At 45.7% G+C, this 26,440-nt stretch overlaps 1 protein-coding gene across 2 annotated transcripts in view; it reads right to left on the reverse strand.

Annotated features, from left to right (window-relative positions):
* Positions 1-2,103: 2,103 nt before the first annotated feature.
* Positions 2,104-26,440, reverse strand: part of LOC106573129 (zinc finger C3H1 domain-containing protein) — a 28,781-nt gene continuing 4,444 nt past the window's right edge. Inside the window, exons 6-35 of one of the 2 annotated variants that reach the window (XM_014147850.2) lie at positions 25,933-26,041; positions 25,624-25,715; positions 25,370-25,549; positions 24,910-25,071; positions 23,743-23,889; positions 23,448-23,563; positions 22,721-22,864; positions 22,454-22,628; positions 21,382-21,519; positions 20,488-21,114; positions 20,199-20,308; positions 19,950-20,081; positions 19,699-19,820; positions 19,414-19,515; positions 19,168-19,296; positions 18,819-18,999; positions 13,399-13,585; positions 11,708-11,899; positions 11,261-11,498; positions 10,892-10,997; positions 8,149-8,347; positions 6,384-6,478; positions 6,107-6,214; positions 5,741-5,845; positions 5,169-5,334; positions 4,894-4,994; positions 4,514-4,615; positions 4,263-4,302; positions 3,312-3,374; positions 2,104-3,165 (exon numbers count right to left, since the gene is read on the reverse strand). In XM_014147850.2, coding sequence (XP_014003325.2) covers positions 3,028-3,165; positions 3,312-3,374; positions 4,263-4,302; positions 4,514-4,615; positions 4,894-4,994; positions 5,169-5,334; positions 5,741-5,845; positions 6,107-6,214; positions 6,384-6,478; positions 8,149-8,347; positions 10,892-10,997; positions 11,261-11,498; positions 11,708-11,899; positions 13,399-13,585; positions 18,819-18,999; positions 19,168-19,296; positions 19,414-19,515; positions 19,699-19,820; positions 19,950-20,081; positions 20,199-20,308; positions 20,488-21,114; positions 21,382-21,519; positions 22,454-22,628; positions 22,721-22,864; positions 23,448-23,563; positions 23,743-23,889; positions 24,910-25,071; positions 25,370-25,549; positions 25,624-25,715; positions 25,933-26,041 — 4,506 coding nt within the window. In that variant the 3' untranslated portion in view covers positions 2,104-3,027. Of the gene's footprint in view, positions 3,166-3,311; positions 3,375-4,262; positions 4,303-4,513; positions 4,616-4,893; positions 4,995-5,168; positions 5,335-5,740; positions 5,846-6,106; positions 6,215-6,383; positions 6,479-8,148; positions 8,348-10,891; positions 10,998-11,260; positions 11,499-11,707; positions 11,900-13,398; positions 13,586-18,818; positions 19,000-19,167; positions 19,297-19,413; positions 19,516-19,698; positions 19,821-19,949; positions 20,082-20,198; positions 20,309-20,487; positions 21,115-21,381; positions 21,520-22,453; positions 22,629-22,720; positions 22,865-23,447; positions 23,564-23,742; positions 23,890-24,909; positions 25,072-25,369; positions 25,550-25,623; positions 25,716-25,914; positions 26,042-26,440 lie in introns of both variants that reach the window. The other variant, XM_014147849.2, reaches the window with a different exon arrangement.

Raw genomic sequence — 26,440 nt, forward strand, 5'->3', positions numbered from 1 at the left:
CATCCTGCCCTGCCTTTCTAAAATCTTCAAAAGCCAAGTTAACAAACGGATCACGACCATTTCGAATCCCACTGTACCTTCTCCACTATGCAATCTGGTTTCCGAGCTGGTCATGGGTGCACCTCAGCCACGCTCAAGGTCTTAAACGATATCATAACCGCCATCGATAAAAGACAGTTTTGTGCAGCCGTCTTCATCGACCTGGCCAAGGCTTTTGACTCTGTCAATCACCGCATTCTTATCGGCAGATTCAATAGCCTTGTCTTCTCAAATGATTGCCTCGCCTGATTCACCAACTACTTCTTACATAGATTTCAGTGTGTCAAATCAGATAGCCTGTTGTCTGGACCTCTGGCCGTCTCTATGGGGGTGCCACAGGGTTCAATTCTCGGGCCGACTCTTTTCTCTGTATATATCAATGATGTTGCTCTTGCTGCTGGTGATTCTGTGATCCACCTCTACGCAGACGACACCATGCTGTATACATCTGGCCCTTCTTTGGACACTGTGCTAATAAACCTCCAAACGAGCTTCAATGCCACACAACACTCCTTCCGTGGCCACCAACTGCTTTTCAATGCTAGTAAAACTAAGTGCATGCTCTTCAACCGATTGCTGCCGGCACCCTCCCGCCTGACCAGCATCACTACTCTGGACAGTTCTGACTTAGAATATGTGGACAACTACAAATACCTAGGTGTCTGGTTAGACTGTAAACTCTCCTTCCAGACTCATATTAAGCATTTCCAATCCAAAATTAAATCTAGAATCAGCTTCTTATTTCGCAACAAAGCCTCCTTCACTCATGCTGCCAAACATACCCTCGTAAAACTGACTATCCTACCGATCCTTGACTTCGGCGATGTCATTTACAAAATAGCCTCCAACACTCTACTCAGCAAACTGGATGTAGTCTATCACAGTGCCATCTGTTTTGTCACCAAAGCCCCATATACACTACCAACCACTGCAACCTGTATGCTCTCGTTGGCTGGCCCTCACTACATATTCATCGCCAAACCCACTGGCTCCAAGTCATCTGTAAGTCTTTGCGAGATAAAGCCCCGCCTTATCTCAGCTCACTGGTCACCATAGCAACACCCACCCTTAGCACACGCTCCAGAAGTTATATTTCACTGGTCATCCCCAAAGCCAACACTTTGGCCGCTTTTCCTTCCAGTTCTCCGCTGACAATGACTGGAACGAATTGCAAAAATCACTCAAGCTGGAGTCTTTTTTTCTCCCTCTCTAACTTTAAGCATCAGATGTCAGAGTAGCTTACCGATCACTCCCTTCCGTCTCGACGTAGACTTTGATCTGAAGCCATTATTGTGATTTTGCTATTGTAAAATGTTTGTAGGCTTATGTAGACAAATTGTATCTCTGATCACACTTTATCCATTTGTTTTTTGTGTGCTATTTTAATGAGAATTAACCAACGATATCAGGCCACACCTGGCCATGATTACAGACGTGTCTTTTGACACTATATAAATGAGTCATCCTGCAGTGTTTGTCATTATACTCTGATGAAGACAGCTTGTCTATCCAAACATTGGACATAAATATTTTTGCATCTGAGCTCCTAGAGTGTGCGGCTCTCCTTTATTTTTTTTAAGTGTCCCACTCCGCTAGCCAGCACCTCGCCTAAATAGCTGTACGTTTCTTTCGACCTCTAGGCCTTGAAATACATCCACAAGTACACCTCCAATTGACTCAAATGTCAACTAGCCTATCAGAAGCTTCTAAAGCCATGCCATCATATTCTGGAATTTTCCAAGCTGTTTAAAGGCACAGTCAATTTAGTGTATGTAAACTTCTGACCCACTGGAATTGTGATACAGTGAGTTATAAGTGAAATAATCTGTAAACAATTGTTGGAAAAATGACTTGTGTCATGCACAAAGTAGATGTCCTAACTGACTTGCCAAAACTATAGTTTGTTAACAAGAAATTTGTGGAGTGGTTGAAAAATGAGTTTTAATGACTCCAACCTAAGTGCATATTTAAACTTCTGACTTCAACTATGTTTTCAGTCCACTTGACAAGCACCTCTGACCAAACCCACTGAAAGTTTACATCGTAAATAAAGACAGGACATCATTTCATTAGATAATAATTTAATATAAACATTTTCAAATTCAACATACAAAAACTGTTGAAACACTCATCCTTGGCTCCTCTCAAATAGTCTAATCATTGTAATATATTGTTGACAAAAACAAAATTGCACATGAGAACATTTAAACTAGATGTTTGTGACTATCCTCGCCTGGTGATGTGTTTAAAGGGTCTTCCCCGCTGATTGACTGTCTGGCAGAGAGGATATCACAGCATTGAGCAGTCTCAAAAATACATGGGACAATGATGAGGGGCCAAATAAATACTTTTGCAGGCAGCCATTTTGACGTCACCATGGCCAGCCCTTTAATTTTCATGCGATTGTTAATGTTTTTTTAATCACTTCTTAAAACAAATAGCGAAATAAACAGGTAATTTTATCGCTTCCCTTGGGAGACATAGGAACAAAAAGTAACATACTGTAGAAGGCAGCAGCGAGCGTCACTATTTGGGGAAAACCTCCTTTAAAAACACTCAAGACAGACGCACATCAACATCCCAGTTAGGATGCCATAGTCAGTCAAAAGTCTTCAACCCCGTACGTAAAGGTAAAAGGTCAAAATAAAATTAAGTGACATTATGAGGGGAAAAAAGGAAATGTAAATTAAAAAGGGAAAAACAAAGACGTGTCACTTAGTTAGCAGGTCTATACTTACGTACATGATGTAAGGTGATAAAACCCTGAGTGCGTGGCCCAGAGTTTGGACAGGGAGGGAGTTCATTCATTGGCTTCGGTGATGAGCGAGCAACCGTCCTGCCCACAGGCGTCTCCCGGCTGGAGACAGTCCTACTGCGGGAGGGTCTGCCTCTAGAGTCTGCCCCCCTCGCTCTGGCTAACCTAGGCAGTGGTCTGATTGGACTTAGATTTAACGGGTTTTTTTTTTGAGGGGGTGGGGGTGGTTATCCTCAGTGATCCTCTCCCTCCATTTTGCTCCAGCCTAAATTTAGGGGCTCACTTAGACTCACTCCCACCTCTTGACATTTGTCAACAAGTTTCCTCAGTTTATCAGTTTTACCTCCCTCCGTAGCTTCAAACAGCAGGCGCTGGAAGGGGAGAGAGAGGAGGGGGGGGGGGGGGGGGTAGGTGAACATGCGTGCATTATCTCCCAGGTGGAACAAAAAACTAACTTTTTTTTTGTTGTTGAGAAGTATGTGTGTTTCAGAGAGATAGTAACTGAGAGGGAAATTACATCTTTCCATAGGGTGGCACACAGTGGAAGCTTTTGCAGGGCTTGCTGATAAAGAAGCCGGACCTACAAAAACAAACAAAAAAACACCAAACGCGGGAGCCACATGTCAGTTTAGCGGAGGACAAGGACAAAACAGGAGAAAGAGCGTGGAATGACGTCAGTGGTTTTAGTAACTAGTTTAGTTTGTCTCTAATAGACCAAACTGTTACCGAGCAACAAAATCCAACCATTCCATTTTGTCCAACGTCAGTTGTAAGCCGTTTTAACTGTCATACATTACATTGTGGCGAACACTGACAATAGCCTGTAGGGAAGAAATAGATTACAACAAAATGAAGGGAAGATTATGGGACAGCTGGGTCAAGGTACATATGCAAAGCGAAACACTGACAAGGGGTTGGGACAGCAGCAGAGTCATCAACATGTTAACAGAGCAACATACATGATATACTGTACATCCACACAACCCCCTGCTAACTTACTGTCATATCCCTCTCCCTGAACTTTAACCTTCACCCATCCACTCCCTTACCAGCAGGGCTCTACAGTGAATCCATTTTATTCGCGTGTGCACCGAAATATTTTGCTGTGCGACGAGCACCAGTTCACCGATTGCTGCAATGATTATTTCACTGTACCGCAGCCCGAGTGCCATGGAGAATACACTGAGCGCAGATTCATGACCACCATGCTTGCACCATTACTACAAAGAAAACCGCTTGTTACTTCAAATGTTTTTCATTGTGGTCCTACATTTGTGTGCCCCTACATTTTCCAACTTAGGCGCACACGTGTTCCTTTTAAAATAGGTCAGCGTAGAGCCCTGACCAGTCTTTTGCGCTTCTATTTTTGCCCAACTAGTCTTTCCTTTTTTCACTCGCCCGTTTCACTGCCCCTACCCACGTCGCTCATTGCCCCCTGCCCACCCACCCCTACCCCCCGCTAACTCACCTCGGAGCGCTCCTTGAGTTCCCTCTCCACAGCGATCGCTCTGCCGGGAAACACAGCAAAAAAAAGCCTGTCAGCTATTCCCGCAATTCAAGTGCAGCGGCTTTTCAAAGCTGCGATTGAAGCAGGACAGAAGCTGCATTTTGTATGTGAAAAAGGGCATTTGAAAAGTGCATCAGAACAGTGAGAAACCATCTAGAAAGATAATCACCGTATCATAATAATCCACAGCGCAGGAGAAAGTTTGGACTTACATTTTCCAGTTGGCCAGATAGTTTGGAACGCTACTGCTCAACATTCTGGCCTGGAATTTCAGATGTTCTATATTTCCGTCCTGCCATTCTTGATGCAGCAACCTATACAACAACAACAGCAGCAACAAATCTGACCTAATCGTCTGGAGAGTACAGCCTAGACAACAAAATAAGACCGGAGCCGCAGTTCTAACACTAACCTAGATAATAGAATCCACAAGCAGATAACTTGACATAACAACCAGTAACTAACATAGAGATTAAACAACAATAACAAGGCTCTAAATCAGTTCCACCTTCTATCACCATCTGTCCATGTCAAAGCAAGCAGGACTAGTTTACAACAGGTTTAGGCTGGTGGTGTCGGGTGCTTTGGGTACCTCAGGGCCAGTTCAGCGTTGGTGGGCATGGTGTATTTTAGTCTCTCCAGGATATGGGGGTGCTGGGACGGGGGCAGACAGCTCAGGTAGTGGAACATAACCTGAGTGTGGAGAAGTTTGCAATTGCACATTTCAAATACCACAAACGCTAACAAAAAGGATTCCACTTCATAGACCCTTCCTGATCAACATTGGCTCTCTGGATTTATTTTTGTCATTGAGGCTCATCTGATCAGTCGTCATAGTGAAGACAAGTCCAGTTGCGGTTCTATTACCTTGTTGTGAAATCTGAAGCAGCTCCAGTACTGGGCCGAGCTGAACGGAACCTCCAGCCTGGAAGGGACAGTTACTAGGCAACGCTGGACCAGGTCTGAAAACATCCGGAGCTCTCTGCCGTTGGAGGGGCTCCCAGCTAGCTTACTGCTGGTAAAAAGGAGATAACTGGAGAGAACAGTAAAAAGGTTAGTTAGGTTAGGTCTCTGGGCCTACCCCTCACCTGGACGTTTGCTAATGCTAAGGCAGCCCCTGTCAGAAGATGAGTGGAGGATAGCTGCTAACCAACCACACTGTGGTTCCAACCACACTGTGGTTGGTTAGATGGTAAGGCCTTCTGATTGGATGCAAAGTCATCCCGATGAAAGCCTGTGCTCCCACTTGGGAACCCTTTTATTGTACGTGTGCCTGTTTCTCATCGCTAGAAGGAGCATTAGATCTGGCTTGACCCTCATCAGATGTGGCCCCTTCATCCCATGGGACGATAGTACTATCCTTATGGCGATACTGGGTGAGAAGATGAAACAGATGCATGTTAAGGAGTTGGTGTAAGACATTGTAAGACTTGACTCACTCCATCCATAGCTTTTGAAGGACATTTAGCTGCATTACGGCTCCCAGCGCGCTCTCGAAAGCATCGATCGCCTCCCCAACACTACCGTGCCCCCACTGCCACAGACTGCAAGACACCAGAAAACACATCACTGTCTCGGACTGTATGAAATGACTTCAGGAAGCCCGACTGTCATGTTTTATTGTGTTGATGAATGAATTAATAACCTAATTCTAAAAGCCTTTATGAAAAGGTAACCGTATTATAAACTGTTACCGGTAAATGTTAACAATGGTGCATTGAACCGCCATATATGAATAAGAACTGAGCTTATGTGTAGTGTAGGGTCAGCCAGCGTGTCACAGCGCAGTACAGCACAATACTTACCAGTGGACGAGGTTCAGGTAAGGCTTTTGGTGACTAAGCTGCTCTTGAAGTTGCTTTTTGATAACTGGGCCTCTTAGGATGTCCTCTGTTGGAATACCAAGGATGTACCTTTAAAAAAAAAAATGGAGATTGCATTAATTCATTGAACCATATACCCCCTCTACAAAAAAAGGTAGCAACTTGGTTTACAAAAAGTCATTAAAAGAAAATATATATATTAAAGTTAAGAGAGTAAGGACATTAATTCCTGCTTAAGTTCTGGGAGGAAATGTCCTACCGGAGCACATCCACAGGTTTCTGTTCACTTCTCTCCCCATCACAGAAAGACAGGACAAACTCCCGGAACAGAGGAGTGATGCAACTCGACTTCTCCTGTTCAGAGACACATACAGTGCCTTCAGAAAGTATTCACACCCTTGACTTTTCCCACATTTTATTGTGTTACAGCCTGGATTTAAAATGGATTCAATTGAGATTTTGCCACTAGCCTACACACAATACCCATAATGTCAAAGTGAAATTATGTTTTGACATTTTGACAAATTAACTCAAAATGAAAAGCTGAAATGTCTTGATTCAAGTATTCAACCCCTTCGTTGACAAGTTCAGGAGAAGAAAAAAATGCTTAACAAGTTGCATGGACTCACTGCGTGCAATAATAGTCCTTCAAAAATCATGTTCAACACTAACTAATCTCTGTACCCCACACATACAATTATCTTTAAGGTCCCTCAGTAGAGCAGTGAATTTCAAACACAGATTTAACCACAAAGGGAGGTTTTCCAATGCCTTGCAAAGGGCACCTATTGGTAGATGGATATTTTTTTTAAAGGCATCTAATATCCCTTGGTGAAGTTCTTAATTACACTTTGGATGGTGTACCAATACACCCGGTCACTACAAAGATACAGGCATCCTTTAACTAAGTTGTCGGAGAGGAAGGAAACCAATCAGGGATTTCACCATGAGGCCAATGGTGACTTTAAAACCGTTAGAGTATAATGGATATGGATGGACCAACAACATTGTAGTTACTCCACAATACTAACCTATAATGACAAAGTGAAAATAATAAAAATATGTCAAAACACACATCCTGTTTGCAGTAAGGCACTAAAGTAAAACTGCAAAAAAACGTAACAGATTTGACTTTTGTCCTGAATAAAAAGCATTATGGTTTGGGGCAAATCCAACATCACTGAATACCACTTCATATTTTCAAGCAAGGTTGTGGCAGCATCATGTTATGGGTATGCTTGTCATCAGCAAGGACTAGGGAGTTTTTCGGGGATAAAAAGAAACAGAATAGAGCTAAGCGCAAGCAAAGTCCTAGTGGAAAACCTGGTTCAGTCTGCTTTTCAACAGACAACGGGAGAAGAATTCATCTTTCAGCAGGACAATAATCGAAGGCCGAAAATATACTTGAGTTGCTAACCAAGACGCCATTGAATGTTCCTGAATGGCCTTATTAGTTTTGACTTAAACCGTCTGGAAAATCTATGGCAAAACTTGAAAACGGCTGTCTAGCAATGATCAACCAACTTGACAGAGCTTGAAGAATTTTAAAAAGAACAATGTGCAAATATTGTACAATCCAGGTGTGAAAAGCTTTGAGACTTACCCAGAAAGACTCAGCTGTAATTGCTGCCAAAATTGATTCTAACACGTATTGACTCAGGGGTGTGAGAACGTATGTAAATTAGATATTTCTGTATTGAATTTAATACATTCGCAAGATTTCCTAAAAACATGTTTTCACTTTGTCAATATTGGGAACTGTGTGTAGATGGGTGAGAATGTTTTATATTTAACCCATTTTGAATTCAGGCTGTAACAAAATGTGGAATAAGTCAAGGGGTATGAATACTTTCTGAAGGCACTGTAGGTTAGCTAGGTCATGAAGAATCTTAGTGCAAAAAAAATAACACAAAATGATGTCACTACATGTAAATTGACTATGCCCTTTTTAATTGCATCTAAAGGGATATATAACATTTGAAATGACCAGGAGTGCCACCCAACCCACTAACAGACAGACTGACCTGTGCCATAAAGAACTTGCAGGTGTGGTAGAAGACCTCTGCATTGTGTGGACACTGGGACAGAGCCTGTAGCCACACGCAGACACCTTGCTCACAGTCCCCCTTCCCCACGTAGAGCCCTGACAGGGCATCTAACAGGACACAAGACTGCGGGCACAGCGCCAACAGGGACTCACACAGCTCCAGGCCCGCATCGTACCTACGGGGTGCAAGTCAGTTTTAAGTTAAGACTAGCAAGTAGATATTAGTAGAACGTTTAATGACACACACAGCCACCCAACCACATAAGCACACACATTAAGACCTTTCTTGTCCAAACACAAAAGTAAGGCTGGGTGATAAGACCAAATGTCATGATATTTGAATAACTTATTTGACAATATTTTATGTTTTTTAATAATAAAAGTGAAATATTTATGAGTAGTTCATGAACCTAGGATGGCAACACGCACCATCTACAGTACCAGTCGAAAGTTTGGAGACCTAGTCATTCAAGGGTTTTTCTAGATTTTTTCCTACATTGTAGAATAATAGTGAAGACATCAAAACTATGAAATAACACATATGGAATCATGTAGCAACCCAAAAAAAAAAAAAAAAAATTAAATAAAAGTGTTCAACAAATCAAAATATATTTTATATCCTTGAGATTCTTCAAAGTAGCCACCCATTGCCTTGATGACAGCTTTGCACACTCTTGGCATTCTCTCAACCAGCTTCATGAGGTAGTCACCTGGAATGCACTTCAAATAAACAGGTGTGCCTTGGTAAAAGTTAATTTGTGGAATTTCTTTCCATCTTAATGCATTTGAGCCAATCAGTTGTGTTGTGACAAGGTAGGGGTGGTATACAGAAAACAGCCCTATTTGGTAAAAGACCAAGTCCATATTATGGCAAGAACAGCTCAAATAAGCAGAGAAATGACAGTCCATCATTAGTTTAAGACACGAAAGTCAGTCAATCAGCAAAATGAAGAACTTTGAAAGTTTCTTCAAGTGCAGTTGCAAAAACCATCAGGCGCTATGAAACTGGCTCTCATGAGGACAGCCACAGGAAAGGAAGACCCAGAATGACCTACGCTGCAGAGGATAAGTTCATTAGAGTTATCAGCCTCAGAAATTGCAGCCCAAATAAATGCTTCAGAGTTAGACATCTCAACATTAACTGTTCATAGGATACTGCATGAATCAGGCCTTCATGGTCGAATTGCTGCAAATAAACCACTACCAAAGGACACCAATAAAAAGAAGAGGCTTGCTTGGGCCAAGTACATCAGTGCACAGACCAGACTCTGCCTCCCAGTGAGAGAACCCTGGTCTGTCTAACACAAGTCTAACACAAGCAATGTATATTAGACTGGTGGAAATCTGTCCTTTGGTCTAATGAGTCCAAATTCGGGATTTTTGGATCCAACCGCCGTGTCTTTGTGAGATGCAGAGTAGGTGAACGGATTATCCGTACATGTGTGTTTCCCACCGTGAAGCATGGAGGAAGAGGTGTGATGTTGTGGGGGTGCTTTGCTGGTGACACTGTTGCCGATGTATTTAGAATTCAAGGCAGACTTAACCAGCATGGCTACCACAGCATTCTGCAGCGATACGCCATCCCATCTGGTTTGCGCTTAGTGGGACTATCATTTGTGTTTCAACAGGACAATGACCCAACACACCTCCAGGCTGTGTAAGGGCTATTTGACCAAGAAGGAGAGTGATGGAGTGCAGCGTCAGATGACCTAGCCTCCACAATCACCCGACCTCAACCCAATTGAAATGGTTTGGGATAAGTTAGACTGCAGAGTGGAAAAGCAGCCAACAAGTGCTCAGCATATGTGAGAACTCCAAGAATGTTGGAAAAGCATTCCAGGTGAAGCTGGTTGAGAGAATGCCAAGAGTGTGCAAAGCTGTCAAGCATTGAAGAATTTCTAACAGAAAACACTGCATAATTCCATGTGTTATTTCATAATTTTGATGTCTTCACAATTATTCTACAACGTAGAAAATATTAAAATGAAAGGAAAAACCCCTACTGAGTCAGGCTTAAATCAACCAACATCAGCGCCTGACCTCACTAATTCTCGTGACTGAATGGAAGTAAGTCCCCGCAGCTATGTTCCAACATCTAGAGAAAAGCCTTCCCAGAAGAGTGGAGGCTGTTATAGCAGCAAAGTGGGGACCAACTCCCATGTTAATTCCCATGATTTTAGAATGAGATGTTCGACGAGCAGGTGTCCACATCCCATCGCTGCGTCCCTGCCCAGTCATGTGAAATCCGTAGATTAGGGGCTAGTTCCTTTGTCATCTAGTGTACATTATAAGTGATTTCAAATGGGGCTCTATCCATTCTGATCGCTTTATACTGTTCAACTTAAGCCAAGTGCTCGAGCAATTCTACTCTTCTTGACTGACATGGGGAAGTGGCATGCAGAAGGAGAGTGACGACCCAAGTAGCAAACCCATAAACTACACTGAACAAAAATACAACGCAACATGTAATATTGCGTTTATATTTTTGTTCAGTATGTAAAAAAAAAAGACATTACACACGTCGGAAGTTGCATATCACAAACCAAACACTGAAATACCATTATAGAAGGTAAAAGTAAAAACCCAAACCGGTCTGTGCATCAATACCTGTATATAGTCAAATACGGTATACCGCCCAGCACTACACACAAGACAGATTTTATTGGGGGCCACACACACACACACACACCTAGCTAGCAGAATGTTAGCGTTGAGCTTACTTTCCCAGCAGGCTGTAGCAGGCGATGAGGTTTGTGTATAGAGGCAGACAGACCAGGGTTCTCTCACTGGGAGGCAGAGTCATGTCTGTGCACTGACGTACTGCATCTAGCGTTGAAAAAACAAGAATGAAATCAATGCCCCTCTCAGCTGTAAACAACATTTACATCAATGTGGCAGTAATTGTAGAAAAATGTAATAAGTAACTGAGTGGAAATAGTCAAACTGGAAGCGTAACATTTTTAGGCTTGCAAGCAAACTACATTTGCCATGAGTAACTGCGGACAAAGTGAACATTTATAGACTGTGTGAAAAAGCTAAGTAAAAGACCTGTAAAGAGTCGTTGAATCGTGGCGATGGTGAAGGCTCACCTTCGAACACAGCGATAAGTGTATCAGGCTCGGTGCGGACGTCGAGCGGCTTTCTCCAGGGGAGGGCGAAGGACTCTGTGCTTACCACCCGGGAAGGGTTGGAGTTGGCTGGGTCATACAAGCTGGCCGGCAGGCGGTCAAACTCTGTCAGGTGGATGAAGGCCAGCCAGACTAGGCAGCGGTCACTCGCGGTCAGGTGGTCGGCAATGCACTGCTCAGTGACCGACTTCAAGGCATTCTGGAATGAACAGGGATGCCAGAGAGGTGATTGTTTGCCCTTGAGCATCGTGTGCATTTTGTGTAGCAGTAGCTAATCCAAGAGGTATTAAATCAGTTTGTCCTGACGGTGGGAAAAAAAAGATGCCATATGACTAGGAATTGCCCCGGGAATTGAGGTGTGCAGTTAGATTGTTGGCGCTCTCGGTTTATTTCTTTGCAGTTGCTTACCTGTAGGATGGCCAGGGCATTCTGTAGCCGGCCGGTGAACACGCTGAGTTGGACCCTGTAGAGTAGAGACTCCAGCAACTGGAAGGACAGCCTCTCAGAGAAACCACTAGTCCAAGAACAGTCTAGTAGGTACTGCAGCAGACGACCACACACATAGTCCTTCCCCTCAAACGAGCTCTCCATGGTTAGGTACTGTGTGTAGGGGGGGGGTTAGTTTAGACCTAATACACTATAACAGCATATTGGCTACATGCCTGGCCTGCCAATATTATTCTTCTCAGACCAGTTTATATTTCAGAACTCGAGCTTTGATAACTAAATTGATCAGTTGGTGTAGGTGCTTGCGAGGCACAGCGGAGCGTAAATTGAAATAATTAGCTTTTTTATTTGATTTTACTGGATATGATGGTCCTGGTGCTTTCAACACAACTGGGAACTCTGGAAAAAACAAGGTCAAATCATGACATCAGTGATCTTCAGGTTGGAAAGTCAGAGCTCTAGAAACATGCCCGAGTTGGATGACCATTCAAAAAAACGATTTTCCCCCAGTCGGATCCCATTATTTTCAGAGTTCCCAGTTGTTTAGAACGCACAGACGTCGGAGATTTTCCCAGTTCTCCAGTTGTTTTGAACACGGCATTAGTCTCAGCGGAGGGAGGGAAAACAGCAGAGGGTCCGCTCTCTCACGGTCCCTGCTCTCGCCTTCCTTTCCTCCGGTGAAACCGACCCAATAGGGGACCCGTCTTCCACCTGATGGCAAAACTCGAGTCGCACAACATCTGTCCGTGCACAAATTCACGTTGTTCCTATGACCAGAGAAAGTGAAATAGGCCGACTCCTCAATATTAAAATAGACACGACGAGCTGCTAAGAATGATTCTTTTTAAATGGTGGACTATCGAACACTTGACTCCTCATTCATTGCAGCTGCAGTGGAAGTAGTTAGAAGCATGTTATGTTCGGTAATAGTGTTGAATAAAAACAGTGTTGACAGTACTGAAAAAAACGTACACATGAACTCGCTCATTGCTCCCGAGTGGTGCAGTGGTCTAAAGCTCTGCATCTCAGTGCTAGAGGGGTCATTACAGAACCTGGTTTGATCCCAGGCTGTATCACAACCGGCCGTGATCGGAAGTCCCATAGGGCGGCTCAGAATTGGCCCAGCATTGGCCCAGCATTGTCCGGGTTAGGTCGTCATTGTAAAATAAGAACTTGTTCTTAACTGATTTGCCTAGTTAAAGAAAAAGGTACATATTTTTTTAAACAGCAGCCCTTTGCTGTATTCTTTGACAGTCTCTGGTCATGGTTGTAAAAGTAATGAAATCTCACGTAGGCTAGTATTAAACTTTGCTGTGGCCGGGGTTGTGGAAGCTGTAGGTAGGCGTATCGATTTGAGCTATCCGATTGGCCAGCGCAGTAGGCGCACTCGATTTAGCCACAGACCTCCATGTCTGCCGGGTAGGCAGAGTTGGACTTTTCAGACAAATTGGATGGTTCAAAATGCCAACACTTTGCCTACCCGGTGCGCAGAGCTTCTGATGACTTAAATGTAAATGTAAGTGCACCTACCGCCTTCATGCTTTTATCGTTGGCTTTTCTACAGAAATGTTTGGTGATCGACTAGGAACGCCTTGAAGATCGACTGGTTGGTGAACACTGCTGCAGAGGGTAGGTTGGACATGAGAACTTACACTCCACCAGACTTGGTAGTCGGGGGCGTGCTCAACAGCCATCTCACACATCTCCTGCACCTCGCCCCTCTTCCCGCGGCGGGAGAACAGAGACAGGTAGTGGCACCAAATCTCTGGGTTGTCCCGGTTGTCCTCCAGGGCACGAGACAGCGTGTTCAACGCAGCATCCAGACACTCCGCCACTGAGCTACAGGGACGCAACATAATACAATACTTATGTTCTATTACAAAACATACAGTACCAGTCAAAAGTTTAGACACACCTACTCATTCAAGGGTTTCTTTACTTTTACATTGTAGAATAATAGTGAAGACATAAACTATGAAATAACACATTTGGAATCATGTACTAACCAAAAAAAGTGTTAAAAGAAATCTAAATATATTTTATATTTGAGATTCTTCAAAAGTAGCCACCCTTTGCCTCGATTACAGATTTTCACACTCTTGGCATTCTCTCTACCAGCTTCACCTGGAATGCTTTTCCAACAGTCTCGAAGGAGTTCCCACATTTGCTGAACACTTGTTGGCTGCTTTTCCTTCGCCGGGGAATCCAAATCATCCCAAACCATCTCAATTGGGTTGAGGTCGTGTGATTGTGGAGGCCAGGTCATCTGATGCAGCATTCCATCACTCTCCTCCTTGGTCAAATAGCCCTTACACAGCCTGGAGGTGTGTTTTGGGTCATTGTCAGGTTGAAAAACAAATGATAGTCCCACTAAGCGCAAACCAGGTGGGATGATTATCACTGCAGAATGCTGCGGTAGCCATGCTGGTTAAGTGTGTCTTGAATTCCAAATAAACTCACTGACAGTGTCACCAGCAAAGCACCCCCACACCACGTCCTCCATACTTAACGGGGGGAACCACACGTGTTCACACATATAAATCACACACATAAATTCTGGAACTCCAATTTGAGCAGCAGCAGCTGAAAAATGAGCTCCTACAAATATTGAAATTTACATGGTTTTTAGAGTGAAGTACATCGGAAAAAAGCAAAAGAAAACTGCAAGACTGAATAGGAGAAAAAACAAGCAACAAACAAAGAAGATAGGCTTTTGAAAAATAACTATTTTTCATAAAATTGTAGTTATCTTAGCAAGCTGAATTGTTTACCAGTTGCTAAGCAGTTGCTAGGGACTCTTTTGGAAGAAGCTAGCTAGCTAACGAAGAACAACAAAGAATATCTAGTTAACAGAAGAAAAGAAAGAGAAAATCAGGACAGAAGAAAAAGGATATCAAAGTGAAACAGTTCTCTAAAGACACAGGAGACAATAATACAAGAAACAACACTTCTGTAGCTTGTCAACTATGTGTCTGTCTATCCCTGTTCTCTCCTCTCTGCACAGGCCATACAAACGCTTCACACCGCGTGGCCGCTGCCACTCTAACCTGGTGGTCCCAGCGCACACGACCCACGTGGAGTTCCAGGTCTCCGGCAGCCTCTGGAACTGCCGGTCTGCAGCCAACAAGGCTGAGTTCATCTCAGCCTATGCTACCCTCCAGTCCCTAGACTTCCTGGCGCTGACGGAAACATGGATTACCACAGATAACACTGCTACTCCTACTGCTCTCTCTTCGTCTGCCCACGTGTTCTCGCATACCCCTAGAGCATCGAGCCAGCGGGGTGGTGGCACTGGAATCCTCATCTCTCCCAAGTGGACATTCTCTCTTTCTCCCCTGACCCATCTGTCTATCTCCTCATTTGAATTCCATGCTGTCACAGTTACCAGCCCTTTCAAGCTTAACATCCATATCATTTATCGCCCTCCAGGTTCCCTTGGAGAGTTCATCAATGAGCTTGACGCCTTGATAAGTTCCTTTCCTGAGGATGGCTCACCTCTCAAAGTTCTGGGTGACTTTAACCTCCCCACGTCTACCTTTGACTCATTCCTCTCTGCCTCCTTCTTTCCACTCCTCTCCTCTTTTGACCTCACCCTCTCACCTTCCCCCCCACTCACAAGGCAGGCAATACGCTTGACCTCATCTTTACTAGATGCTGTTCTTCCACTAATCTCATTTCAACTCCCCTCCAAATCTCCGACCACTACCTTGTATCCTTTTCCCTCTTGCTCTCATCCAACACTTCTCACTCTGCCCCTACTCGGATGGTATTGCGCCGTCCCAACCTTCGCTCTCTCTCTCCCGCTACTCTCTCCTCTTCCATCCTATCATCTCTTCCCTCTGCTCAAACCTTCTCCAACCTATCTCCTGATTCTGCCTCCTCAACCCTCCTTCTCCTCCCTTTCTGCATCCTTTGATTTTCTCTGTCCCCTATCCTCCAGGCCGGCTCGGTCCTCCCCTCCTGCTCCGTGGCTCGACGACTCACTACGAGCTCACAGAACAAGGCTCCGGGCAGCCGAGCGGAAATGGAGGAAAACTCGCCTCCCTGCGGACCTGGCATCCTTTCACTCACTCCTCTCTACATTCTCCTCTTCTGTCTCTGCTGCTAAAGCCACTTTCTACCACTCTAAATTCCAAGCATCTGCCTCTAACCCTAGGGAAGCTCTTTGCTACCTTCTCCTCCCTCCTGAATCCCCCCCCCCTCCTCCCTCTCTGCGGATGACTTCGTCAACCATTTTGAAAAGAAGGTTGACGATATCCGATCCTCGTTTGCTAAGTCAAACGACACCACTGGTCCTGCTCTCACTGCCCTACCCTGTGCTTTGACCTCTTTCTCCCCTCTCTCTCCAGATGAAATCTCGCGTCTTGTGATGGCCGGCCGCCCAACAACCTGCCCACTTGACCCTATCCCCTCCTCTCTTCTCCAGACCATTTCCGGAGACCTTCTCCCCTTCCTCACCTCGCTCATCAACTCATCCTTGACCGCTGGCTACGTCCCTTCCGTCTTCAAGAGAGCGAGAGTTGCACCCCTTCTGAAAAAACCTACACTCGATCCCGTCGATGTCAACAACTACAGACCAGTATCCCTTCTTTCTTTTCTCTCCAAAACTCTTGAACGTGCCGTCCTTGGCCAGCTCTCCTGCTATCTCTCTCAGAATGACCTTCTTGATCCTAATCAGTCAGGTTTCAAGACTGGGCATTCAACTGAGACTGCTCTTCTCTGTGTCACGGAGGCTCTCCGCACTGCTAAAGCTAACTCTCTCTCCTCTGCTCTCATCCTTCTAGACCTATCTGCTGCCTTTGATACTGTGAACCATCAGATCCTCCTCTCCACCCTCTCCGAGTTGGGCATCTCCGGCCTGGCCCACGCTTGGATTGCGTCCTACCTGACAGGTCGCTCCTACCAGGTGGCGTGGCGAGAATCTGTCTCCGCACCATGCGCTCTCACCACTGGTGTCCCCAGGGCTCTGTTCTAGGCCCTCTCCTATTCTCGCTATACACCAAGTCACTTGGCTCTGTCATATCCTCACATGGTCTCTCCTATCATTGCTATGCAGACGACACACAATTAATCTTCTCCTTTCCCCCTTCTGATAACCAGGCGGCGAATCGCATCTCTGCATGTCTGTCAGACATATCAGTGTGGATGACGGATCACCAGCTCAAGCTGAACCTCGGCAAGACGGAGCTGCTCTTCCTCCCGGGGAAGGACTGCCCGTTCCATGATCTCGCCATCACGGTTGACAACTCCTTGTGTCCTCCTCCCAGAGTGCTAAGAACCTTGGCGTGATCCTGGACAACACCCTGTCGTTCTCCACTAACATCAAGGCGGTGACCCGATCCTGTAGGTTCATGCTCTACAACATTCGCACAGTACGACCCTGCCTCACACAGGAAGCGGCGCAGGTCCTAATCCAGGCACTTGTCATCTCCCGTCTGGATTACTGCAACTCGCTGTTGGCTGGGCTCCCTGCCTGTGCCATTAAACCCCTACAACTCATCCAGAACGCCGCAGCCCGTCTGGTGTTCAACCTTCCCAAGTTCTCTCACGTCACCCCGCTCCTCCGCTCTCTCCACTGGCTTCCAGTTGAAGCTCGCATCCGCTACAAGACCATGGTGATTGCCTACGGAGCTGTGAAGGGAACGGCACCTCCATACCTTCAGGCTCTGATCAGGCCCTACACCCAAACAAGGGCACTGCGTTCATCCACCTCTGGCCTGCTCGCTCCCTACCTCTGAGGAAGCACAGTTCCCGCTCAGCCCAGTCAAAACTGTTCGCTGCTCTGGCACCCCAATGGTGGAACAAGCTCCCTCACGACGCCAGGACAGCGGAGTCAATCACCACCTTCCGGAGACACCTGAAACCCCACCTCTTTAAGGAATACCTAGGATAGGATAAAGTAATCCTTCTAACCCCCCCCCCCCTTAAAAGATTTAGATGCACTATTGTAAAGTGGTTGTTCCACTGGATATCATAAGGTGAATGCACCATTTTGTAAGTCGCTCTGGATAAGAGCGTCTGCTAAATGACTTAAATGTAAATGTGGAAAATGTCCGTTCACCTACTCTGCATCTCACTAAGACACAGCGGTTGGAACCAAAAATCTCAAATTTGGACTCCGACCAAAGGACAGATTTCCACCAGTCTAATGTCCATTGCGTCGGTTTCTTGGCCCAAGCAAGTCTCTTCTAATTAGTGTCCTTTAGTAATGGTTTCTTTACAGCAATTTAACCATGAAGGCCTGGTTCATGCAGTCTCCTCTGAACAGTTGATGTTGAGATGTGTCTGTTTATTTGGGCTGCAATTTCTGAGGCTGGTAACTCTAATGAGTTTCCTTTTTTTCTGCAGCAGAAGTAACTCTGGGTCTTCCTTTCCTGTGGCGGTCCGCATGAGAGCCAGTTTCATCATAGCGCTTGACTTTTTTTGCGACTGCACTTGAAGAAACTTTCAAAGTACTTGAAATGTTCCGGATTGACTGACCTTCATCTTAAAATAATGGTGGACTGCCGTTTCTCTTTGCTTATTTGAGCTGTTCTTGCCATAATATGGGCTTGGTCTTTTACCAAATAGGGGTATTTTCTATATACCACCCCTACCTTGTCACAACACAATTGATTGGCTCAAATGCATTAAGTAAAGAAATCGCACAAATTAACAAGGCAGACCTGTTAATTGAAATTCATTGCGGGTGACTACCTCATGAAGCTGGTTGAGAGAATGCCAAGCATGTTCAAAGCTGTCATGTCATCAGGCAAAGGGTGGCTAATTTGAAGAATCTTAAATATAAAATATATTTAGATTCGTTTAACACTTTTTTGGTTACTACATGATTCCATATGTGTTATTTCATAGTTTTTTATATCTTCACTATTATTCTACAATGTGGAAAACAGTAAAAAAATCAAGAAAAACTATTGAATGAGTAGGTGTGTCCAAACATTTGGACTGGTACTGTATAATACACATCAATCTGATACACATTCGTCACCCAAGAAAACAACAACTATTTAACACACCAGATCCAGATTCGAGTATGACCTGAGTAGAGGGTCATACATACACAGACACTTACGTTTCTTTCTGGCTGAGGTATTTGAAGGCCAGTTTGATCCACAGCTGTGCGTCGCGGGGGCTCTCCAGGACACTGGTCTCCAAGTTGGATATGTCGTCAGTCTCACTAATGAAGTACCGCTTGTCGTCTGGGGTCACACACACATCCATGGCAGCAGACAAACTCCTCTTGGAACACCCGTCTATGACAAGGATAAAAAAACGACAAAGAGCAAAAAGGATAAAGGTAAAACTCTCCAGGAGAAAAACTCAACCGGTTGTGTTCATTTACATTGCGCTTCAGATCAAGTTGTAATTCTGCTCGTCCGTTGTGGTTTGTTGTTGGGAGGCGAACCTACTGACTGACTCACCGTATTTGACCGGACCAGGGTTGGCGTCTGCACACTCGTCCCCGCTGTCGTCCCCTGCGCTTGGGCTGGCCTGGCGAGTGGGCTGAGGCCTCCACCTCCGGAGATCCTTACACGTGGTGAAGGGAGGGACTAGACAAAACACAAGTTAGACTAGAGTCAGAATGCTTCTATTGTGGAGTAGGTTCCTTAAACTCGCAATATATTGTTGAGTGAATAGGAGATAAAACAAAAGGAAGGAAATCTCACCATGTCTTTTGCTTTCATTCACTTTGCTCAACAGTAGGACGGCCTTCTGGTCCATTCCCATGCGATCCTTGTTTGTCCCAAAGAGCTTTTTTAAATACTTTTCTGAAAATAGGGACACAAGCAACATTGGCACAACTAACATTGTCAGTGAAAGCCTCAAACACATATTTATCATGGAATAAGAGGTTCAAGATTAAAAAACGTGCATTATTAAAAATCGCCAAATCCATGAATTCTAAACTCAATGGCATTTCAATATTGCCAGATGCAGTGTGGTTCTGTTACCTGTGGCAACACTGATGTCATCAGTAGTACTGCTCTCCGAGCAGCCAATCAAGGCCAGGTTGTACGACAGGATATCCTGGAAAAGCTGGTTTCCACTGAAAGTGCAATTTCTCATATGCTGCCTAGAAACAGAGCAGGAGAAACCAACATCAGATCACCCAAATGAGGTGGGGTGATTATAATGAAACAGAAATGAATACAGACTCACATGCATGTTTACACACACACACACACTAAGAAGACCGACTTACCACTTGCAGTCATCGTCATTGCATGTGCCTGTGAGGTCGAAGCGGCAGAAACACTTTTTGGGCACTACAACGTTGCTGTAAGACACAGAGCTGAGTGATAACTTCTCTTTGGTCCGAAAGTACGGACTGAACCTGAAGAAAGGCAAAAAAACAAGAAGAGGAAAAGGCGAGAGGTTCTTATTGAAAGGTCATTCTTAGCACTAGCCATGTGTAATTGGGAGAAGGCCTAGCAGTGAAGTCGCCACCTACCTGTAAGACTTGAAGACCAGGAGAGGGCTGCGATATTGTCCGAATGGGACAGGCTTTAGCTCAGCACGGCTTGACTGGGCAGCCATTATGTCTACATCCACCTCTATCACCTGAACATTAAAACATGTCAGTCTTACCATGGAGAATGAATGGAAAACAGTTCCAGACAGGACGTGTGTGTTGGATGCTAGTCCAGAAACTGTACATAACCATCTAAGTAGCATTTAAAATCACAACAAAAGGAAATCTGAATTCAGTGCGTGGAGGTTCCAGTTAAACTATGCTTTACCTTCCCAGCTGGAGGTTTCTCCACAGTGCCACCTAGCGCCCGTAGTTCCCCGAGCAGCAGCTCTCCAAGGTTGGCCTGCTGCTTGTCCATCGTCTGCAGGGCCTCCACCTCCAGCCCTAAGAACAGCTCCCCAGGCCCAGGGGCCTTCACCTTGGCTGGGCAATCCTTGACCAACCCAGTCCCACCGGGCTCCAGTTTAGGCTTGGTGAAGGCGCCCGTCTCTCTGAAAGAGCGCCTGCGAACACTCTGGGTGGAGGCGGAGGGCACAGCTGCAGCGGCGGATTCCACGTCGCCGTCTTCAGTCTCAGTGATATCCTCACTGCTGACCAGGGTGAGTTTATCCTGGGTGAGGTCATGTAGGGATGGCTGGGGCAAAGGGAAGGGGCTGGTGGGAGGGGCACTGGGCTGGCGAGCCCTGGGGATTGGGGTGGAGGTGGCCTGGGGTGGCGGGGGTTCGGGGACGGCTCCTCGGTTGTGGAGGGCCTGGGCCTCCTTCAGTTTCTGGATCTTTAGGGCGTACTCGGACTCTAGCAGCTGCAGACGCTGCTTCTGGGCCAGGAGGTCGGCGAAGTGGCGTTCAGTCCCGCGGGGGGCGACAGAGACTTCCACCCGCAGACGTTTCACCGGCTGTAGAATGGAGGCAGGGAAGAGAGACTGTTTAGAGAACACTGGCTTTTACTTATGGCTGGGTCGTGTGCAGTTGAAAGGAAATGGGAGAAGACTTTCGAAACAGAGGTGGTGTTACAAGGCGAATAACACACATTTTCCACTTCAAAGCAATTTACAATGTTGTGCCCTACTGGACAAGGCCTTGAACATATTTCTATGTTTTATCAAACAACAAGCAAGGGCTCCAGAAGAGTATAGTGTGGGTCGGTACGTTGTGATGCTCACCGAGGGATGGCTGACGTCGGTGCGTCGTTTCTGACCCCCTGGCTCTCGGCCTGCGGCGGCCTGGGCTTGGACCATCTCTTTCTGCAGCTTCAAGCTGTGGTTCTTCTTCACTGACACACGGAGCTGAACACGATGAACCTATAGGGCGGGAACATACATGACAGACGTTAAAGGGTAGAAACAAAACATTAAGAGCACCTGCTCTTTCCATGACAGACTGACCAGGTGAATCCAGGTGAAAGCTATCATCCCTTATTGATGTCACTTGTTAAAATCCACTTCAAAATCAGTGTAGATGAGAAGGATTTTTAAGCCTTGACACAATTGAGACATGGATTGTGTGTGTGCCATTCAGAGGGTGAATGGGCAAGATATTTAAGTGCCTTTGAACGGTGTACGGTAGGCGAGACACACCGGTTCTTGACACGCACCGGTTCGAGTGTGTCAAGAACTGCAACGCTGCTGGGTTTGTCACACTCAACAGTTTCCCATGTGTATCAAGAATGGTCCACCACCCAAAGGACATCCAGCCAACATGACAACAGCGGGAAGCATTGGAGTCAACATGGGCCAGCATCCCTGTGGAACGCTTACGGCACCTTCTAGAGTCCATGCACTGACGAATTAAGACTGTTCTGAGGGGGAAAGGGGGATGCAACTCAATATTAGGAAGGTGTTCCTCATGTTGGGAATACTCTGTGTAAATGACAGATGAGAGCTAAAACATAAACACGACCAGTATGATAACGCATCAGAACCTTAATTAGCTGAATCAGGTGTGGTGAGAGTGAAAGACATCACACCCATTAGCCCTCCAAGGAGAAGGCATGACCACAGCTGCTATATACACGCGAAGGAGAAGTGAATGAAATCGGCCATATCCTTCAGAGACATTCCTTTTTAGCTTGGCATCTTCCCAACATTCCCAGTAGAAACAATTCCTCCTCCACTGTTCATCTTCCACTGACTAAAACCGCCAGTCAGCCGACTCATTGCTCTCAGCTAGGAGTTTCCTTCAAACTTCATTCCCTTTCCGTTTCACTTCCCCTGGGTTCCTTCCTAACCGACACACCTGTTCCTGGAGCCTGTGGAGGAGGGTCTTGTTGGCGCTGACGATCTTCTCCGAGGCCAGGAGCTGTTCTTTGAGCTTGGCCACCTTGGCCTCAGCTGCCTTCAACGCCTCCTTCTTCTTCTGCTCCTGCTGTAAGAGCTGCCTCAGGATGCCGTCGTCCTTCAGGAGCAGGTTTCTGGGAGAAGGGAAAGGGGAGAAACCATAAGGCCGAGTGATTTTCTAATGTGAGACAACTACTGAAAATACCAATGTGTTTGGGGGCCTCACCTGTGTTTGGTCAGGTTGGTCTCTGCCTCGGTCAGCTGTAGCTTGGCCGCTGCCTTGGCAGCAAAGTCCACATCGGGATCAGAGCCTGCAGGAGAGGACACAGCTCGGGGACTGTGGTCCATCAGAACCTTCTGTTTCTCCCTACTGCAGCCAGTCAACAAATAAAACAGTGAGACATTTTTGTCAGTGTTTTTAGTTTAACCTTGATATAAACCAGGCTAGTCAATTAAGATCAAATTCTTATTTACAATGACGGCCTGGCAACAGGCCTCCCGTGAGGACGGGGGCCAGGATAAAAAAAATACATACTAAGATAAAAATGGACACTGGCAACAGCACAAATACACCAGCAAACAAACAGCGGGTGTGTGTGTGCGTGCAGGAATGTGTGTGAAGTAAAACATGCTTCCTTACATAAGGCGACGCAAACTAGTGGCAACTACATGTCTCAACAACCTGTTCATCTATTTGTCCTTTGAACTCCTCCAGGGACACCAGGTCCTGTTTTAGGTTGGCTTGGAAGGAATTCCAAGACCACGGGTATAATGAATGAAAGGCCCATTCGTAGCCCATAGCGTGCCACCATTCACATTTTAAAGGAACATCCTTCCTCACCTTGGTGCCTTTAGTATAGCTATGCGTGTTAATGAACGGTTGTATCCATCGATATCGCCTGGGTAAGAAGAACGACATCACTATGTCAGGCCATCTTCTGGGGAAACCATACCTGGCTATTTCTTCTTTCAGCAGACGATACTCAGCCTTCTTGGCATCAGACAGAGCCTCCGGAGTTCTGACTGGATCGTTCTCCTCAGACCCCGACGTGGGTTTGGCTTTTGCTGCCTAGACGTTCAGAGAGCGAGCGAGAGAGAGAGAAAAGAAAAAACATTAACTGCCCGTCCCCCTCAGATCATATACAATTAGCACACTCGCAAGCATCTCAAATTAGAATTCTGCCATTCATATATACATTGAAAAGAGGTCCTGGAGGCTAAACTGTTGGGCCACACTCACACACGTACCTCTGCAGACCTGCGGGCCTCCTTAATCATGAACTCCAGTCCTCCGAAGACAAACTGTGTCTGTGTAGAGCTGCTGCAGGTCTCCATGTCCGAGTCACTGTCGTCTGAACCGTTGAGCTGGACAACCACAGCCTTGTGCCGCGGGAGCTGGGGGAACAATAAAAAAAGTCTGAATTTAAAAAATGGGTCATCGTGAGGAACGGGCGCGGACTTCACGGCTCCAAATCAACTCATCGTAAAGTGAGTGTCAATTTACAACCAGATCCCCCCCGTCTTATTCATTATGATCTGAAATGCAAAACTGATCCTATGTCAGCCCTCCCACTCTTGACGCTTAGTGAATACGAGCCCTGGGATGCAGTCGAAGATGAGCTTACTGTTCACGGGCTCTGGGAACATAAGTGAGGCCGGGCGTCATTGGGAACACATGTCCTGCTGAAGGGACCCACGAGTGTTTCCTATAGCAATCACAGCGCGAGTTCTAAGCCATTGGTCTTATAAGACACCACATGGCATTACTGAGGACAAAGATACCTGCGGCTTCCAAAGTCCTGTTTCACACAATTTTGCTGCAACAAAAAAAATCAGAATACGTAGTTCTTTAACAAAAAGTAATATTTTCAGCACATGCAAGATGATCAGAGAAGAAACTCATTTGCGAATCTACTGACTTGTTGCTTCAACATACTTCCATGGCTGTGTTTAAAATGTAGGTGAACAGAATGAATGCCATGCGGAATAGTGTGGTTGAGAGTGTCAAAGAAAGAACGCTATTCGGGACATTGTGGGTTTTAAGAAATGTACATTTTAGTCATTTAGCAGACGCCATTATTCAGAGAGACTTACAGGAGCAATTAGGGTTAAGTGCCTTGCTCAAAGGCACATCGACAGACTTCTCACCTAGTCGCCTTGGGGAGTCGAACCGGCGACCTTTCGGTTACTGACCCAACGCTCTTAACCGCTAGGCTACCTGCCGCCCCAGAACGTTAACTATTTGGAAACCTGCGCTTTTTCACATGGATTTCCTGAAACTGTTTAGGTTTGGTTGGAAAGCCAACAGGAACTAAAATTGACTATGAGGTTGAGATGAACATGTTTACTGGTTACTTCAGTAACAACCATGTATTCGCCTGTAGTATATTATCTACATTGTGTTATTGTCCTTACCACCAGTGGGAGCCTGGAGTGGTGATGCCCGCGGCTGAACTTTTTGTTTCGTGGCTGGGGTGCTGTGTTGAGGCTGACCACACTCCGGTTGCTCATGGGCACCGGCTGAACCAGACTGACCAGGGGGGAGGGAGAGGGGGGGCCGCTGTCAAGGGTCATCTCCTAAGGGGGAAGAAGACATTTTTAAAGCCAGACTCACCAAGCCCACTGTTCAAAGACAATTATTTGCTGTAGTAATGGAAAATATCATGATTGAGTTGCCCATCTCATATAGCAGGGTAACGAGATAAATGAGCATTGTTCAACACCTGTAAATGAACAGAGTGAAAAATATGCATCTTCTGTTGAGCTGAATTCACTTTCTAGAGTATGACCGACTCCTAAAACAATACAGACAACACGTTCATGTCACTTTACGCTCCTGTGGCGCCATCTAGTGTTGTACCGCAGGAAGTACCACCTTCTTGTTGGCCATGGACATGAGGCAGGTCTCTCTGAGCAGCATCTCCTCCTCCTCTTCCTCGTCAGCGAACGGCGGCTTGGGGGGCGGCTCTAGCTCATCCGGGGGTGGGGGCATTGGGGGTAAGGGTGGAGGGGGCGCGGACGGAATGACAGACAGGAAACGCGACTGACCCAAATCCTGGAAAGAAAGAGGAAAGCCGTTTAGTTTCACCTAGAAGAGAAGCATGGTTTAGAGTTTAGAGTGGAACGTACAATTCTGTATTGAGGGGGGTCCACGGGGAAAGGCATGGGCATGTGAGTGAAACATCCTGGGACCTCAAATGGATCATGTACTGGAGAAGACGCTGGAAAGAGACAAGAACAGAATTTTAGCCAATCAGATTCTGACAGAAATAAGACTGTCAAACATCACAAAAGCGGCATGGATTGATGACCATGTCCCTACATACAATCGCTTCCACGATGTAGGATGGGTTCTATATAACACCTTCAGAAAGGTTCAACAGTGCTGTGAGTGCATTCGCAGGTGAGCTGATTGCTCACCCGGAGAATTGGTCTCACTGTCAGTATCCATGGCAACCTCGTCGTAGTTGTCATACTGGTAAAGGTTCCCTGAGGTGTCCAATCCCTGTTTACCAGAAGACTTCCTAGTGTGGTCGCTGTCTCTGGACTGAGAGGGACAAATAGACATTTTTACTTCAACATTTTCTCAGTCTTTTTCTCTTATCTGGGAAAGTGAACATTTCTGACACAGATCCCAATCACTGGCCCCTGCCTCATAACCACTTGTGTAGATCTGTAACGATTGGATAGCTTAAAAGCAATATGGTGAAAAATTCACCAAGTTTTTCAGAAGGCAAGGTAGAGCCACCTCCATATTACATACTCATATCCAATCCTTTCGAAGCTACTTGAAGTGCCTAGGGAGTAGGGGCTAGGGCATTCTGGACTGCAAGTGGTTTGAGTAAAAATAAAATAAACAATTTTAAACATTAAAATGACTAAAACTAAATTGAAACGGTAAAAATGATAATGAACCAACATTTATAGTCTCTTTACTATGTCCTGA

This window comes from Salmo salar, chromosome ssa16 (assembly GCF_905237065.1).
Source record: "Salmo salar chromosome ssa16, Ssal_v3.1, whole genome shotgun sequence".
In the NCBI taxonomy this organism is placed as follows: domain Eukaryota; kingdom Metazoa; phylum Chordata; class Actinopteri; order Salmoniformes; family Salmonidae; genus Salmo; species Salmo salar.